The sequence below is a fragment of the Nestor notabilis genome, unplaced genomic scaffold (genome assembly GCF_000696875.1).
Source record: "Nestor notabilis isolate BGI_N333 unplaced genomic scaffold, ASM69687v1 scaffold23203, whole genome shotgun sequence".
In the NCBI taxonomy this organism is placed as follows: Eukaryota; Metazoa; Chordata; class Aves; order Psittaciformes; family Psittacidae; genus Nestor; species Nestor notabilis.
The window spans coordinates 6,272-9,587 of record NW_009921838.1 but is presented as its reverse complement, the minus strand read 5'-3'; the positions used below and the strand labels follow the sequence as shown (position 1 = coordinate 9,587).

Here is a 3,316-nt window from a genome sequence, read left to right as displayed (position 1 = left end):
GGGAAAGAGAGAAGGGAATTGCCCTCAATATCCATGTTGTTCTCAGCTGCACAGGCAATGCTTGCTCCAGTTTGGGGGTTTAGTGGGTTCCTTGTGCTGGGTGGGAGTTACCTGCTGGGCACACAGGGGATCCAAACTGCCCAGGGAATTCACAGCACTCCTCCCTGCCTGGACTTCCTCTCCTGTGAACCAGAGGGCTGAGGAGCATGTCTTCTCAGTGAATTCCACAGGGAAATTCATGCATCAGCACCAGGGTAATTGGTGGATGCCTGGAGAGAGGCCAGGGACAGAAGGGAGCAAGGGGGGCTCCTGCTCTTAACCCTGCCCAGGCTTGGTGGGGAGGGTTGGATCTCTTCACTGGACGTGATTGGCAGGGTTTTGGGCCCGTGAGGCCAGCCCCAGCCCCTGACGTGCTCTCTGAAATGATGAAACCTGTTTGTTTTCCTCCCCCAGCAAAAGACGAAGCGGCCATGGCAGGTAAAAGACTGCAGTCACTATCCCTTAACAAGTAAGCACAGGACATGCAAGAGGAGGAAACACCAGGGAACTGTGCCTGGTGCCTGCCAGGACCTCTGTCGTGTTGCATATACCACATAGGGTCTGCTGCAGCATCGAAGTCACCTTCACCTCCAAGAGACACTGACGATGTGTTTGTCCTCATCCTGGCACAGATTTCCATTTGGGGTTAGGGGCAGCTGCTATCTCTGGTGCAGAGCTGTGCTGAGCAGCAATTCTCTGTAACAGTTTGGAAACCTGAATGTTTTTGCTGGTTTTAGGGTTAAAAACTCCTTGGGGTGGGGGTCAGGGTGGGAGGGAGATGCTTCAACTATTAGATTGCAAGAGAATAGATTGGGGGGTCATTGTAGGGGGGGGACATGGGGTGGGGAACTTTGACTTGCTAGTGAAAGCCCAAAGGATAATGTATCTGAGGAATCTTTTGGGGGGCAAATGGCCCATCCAATTTTGCTTCAGGGTGTTGCAGTATGAGCTGGGAACCTGACTTCATGGACATCTGGAGTGCCGTTCCTTCCCGGTTTCATCCCTCTTTTCTTGCAGCCAGTCTCCCCTTTTCCCTCCTCTTCATTTTTACTTTTACTTCCTTCTCCTTCTTAGGGATAGTGCCAGTTTTTAACCATGTCATCCTTTGTTTAAAGGAAAAAAAACCCAACATAAATTGTATCAGATGGAACAAAACACTTGATAAAGTTGAAAACCCGACACCAACCAAACTTGTATATTTGGCTGATTAAAATGTAAGTTATCAGAAGGGCTCTGTCCTCACCTGGTGTGTGTGTGAGTGACCCCGAGGTGCAGCACCAGCCTGGTGGTGTGGTGCCTTCTTGCCTCTGCTCTTTGCTGTTTTGGTGGTGGTTGTGGTGTGGAATTGGGCTCGAGGTTCGGGAGCTCCACCAGCAGATGCAGCCTGAAGGCAAAAAGCTTTTCCTGCTGTCTCTGGTGGACATCTTGCACAATGGAGGTGGAGAAAGCCATTCCCTCGGGCTGCTGGCCAGCCTGGTCACTGTGTGAGGAGGCCAGTCCCAGAGCTGTCCCTCCTGTCAGGTGTCCTGTCTGCTGGAGCAGGGGATGCTCTGACCTGCTCTGCACCAGGAGGTCCATGGAGCCCTGTGTCAGCCTGTGCCAGACATCAGCACCTCCCAGACTGGAGGAGATTCAGTCCCAGAGGTGAGATGAGAGTGCTCTGGAGCCACTACCAGAGAGGTGACCCTTGTAGAGATGCAGGGTGACAAATGCCACTTGTTCTGTGTGATCCTGTCCTTGGGGCTGCAGGGACTTGGCCAGGACAGAGGGATGTGCTCCAGGAGCATCACTGTGAGCTGCCTGCTCAAACTGTGGTGGGGAACTCGTTTTCCTGGTCACATCTGCACATGGATAGAGGGGTCAGCCCTGGAGCTGCTCCCCAGCACTGCCCCTCAGGCCATGGTCGAGGTCAGGGCTGGGCTGCTTTGAGGAGCTCCACCAGGAGCAGGGTTGGATGGGTTTAACCTGAGCTGTCACAGCGAGGGCTGATCCAGGAGTAACCACATTGTACTGGTTCCTTTCCCTTGTGGTGATCAGGGTGGATTTCCCTTGCAGAAACACGTGGTTTAAGACACGGAGATGCTGGAGGAGTGGTTGGGCATCCTGCCTGCCCGACACACCTGCACAGGGACTGGTTGTTCTTCTGCCTTTGCCAAAGCCCTTACCAACAACTTCAGTGTGATTTCATACCCTCTGTGAAACCTGTGACCCTGCCCATTGATTGCCACATGGAATTAAACCCCAAAACACAGATTTATCCACTTACAGCTTCTTCCAAGGCTCCTCAGCAGCTTTGTCCTCCCCGTTGGGCTGCGAGGTGGGACTGCTCCTACCCTGAGTTCAAGCTGAGGAAGGTGCTGTGACCAAAGCTGCCTGGCAGCCTGCACTGACGGGCTGGAAAGGAGCAGGATTGGTTTGGCAGCCCAAGGTTTCAGAGCTGCCTCCCAGGGTGGGGAATTGCTCCCTGATGGGTGAGGCGCTGGCACAGGGTGCCCAGAGAAGCTGTGGCTGCCCCATCCCTGGCAGTGTTCGAGGCCAGGTTGGACACAGGGGCTTGGAGCAACCTGCTCTAGTGGAAGGTGTCCCTGCGCGTGGCTTTAAGAGCTTTAAGTTCCCTTCCAACACAAACCATTCCATGATTATAGACGGAAATCCTTCCTTTATTTTGCTCTCTTTAAGCGATGTATGACCAGCATCGGGGAGGATGGTAACAAAAATAGTGGGACTTGTTTTGTTGCAGAGCAGCCACCGGGGCTGGCTGGTGGCACCGTGTGGCGCTGGGGAGAGCAGGAGGAGCAGCAGAGCAGGGCAAGGCTGGCAGCTGGGACCCCCTTCCTGGAGGGCTCCTTCATTTGATCTTGAGATCCTTCAGTGCCGACTCCAGGCTCTAAAATGAAATCAGAGGTTGTTTGCCATCAGTTTCCTGCTTTCCAAGGTGACTGGAGGTGGTTGGGACCTAAAGAGGAGGAAGCTGGTTCCTGGGATCCCAAATTCAGCTGGTTTTGCCTCATTTTTCAAGTCATGTGGGCAAAGCTGAAGCCAGGAGAGGGTGCTGGATCCCTGTGCGAGGCTGGAGGCAACCCACCTCTGATGGTGAGCTGTGAAAACCCACCCAGCCCTGGGTTGAAGTGGATCCCACCCAGCACTGTGGGACCCCCATGGGCACGATGGGCCCCACCACCACTGCACAGAGCAGGGTGAGGGGCTGCAGTCAGAGCTGTGGTTAATGGGGGTTCCACAATGGGTGCTCCTGGTCTGGGGGGGGTTGTGGGGCCAC

General features: G+C 54.3%; 2 protein-coding genes across 2 annotated transcripts in view; one reads left to right on the top strand and one right to left on the bottom strand.

Annotated features, from left to right (window-relative positions):
- The window catches only part of PDAP1 (PDGFA associated protein 1), a gene marked incomplete at its 5' end in the record, with an annotated part of 4,898 nt that extends 3,714 nt beyond the window's left edge, over positions 1-1,184 (top strand). Inside the window, one exon of the mRNA XM_010011324.1 lies at positions 454-1,184. Coding sequence (XP_010009626.1) covers positions 454-512 — 59 coding nt within the window. The remainder of the gene's footprint in view (positions 1-453) is intronic.
- A 659-nt stretch (positions 1,185-1,843) lies between these two features.
- Positions 1,844-3,316, bottom strand: part of LOC104403255 (actin-related protein 2/3 complex subunit 1B-like) — a 6,077-nt gene continuing 4,604 nt past the window's right edge. The window contains exon 6 of the mRNA XM_010011323.1: positions 1,844-1,880. Within this exon, the coding sequence (XP_010009625.1) occupies positions 1,844-1,880 (37 nt within the window). The remainder of the gene's footprint in view (positions 1,881-3,316) is intronic.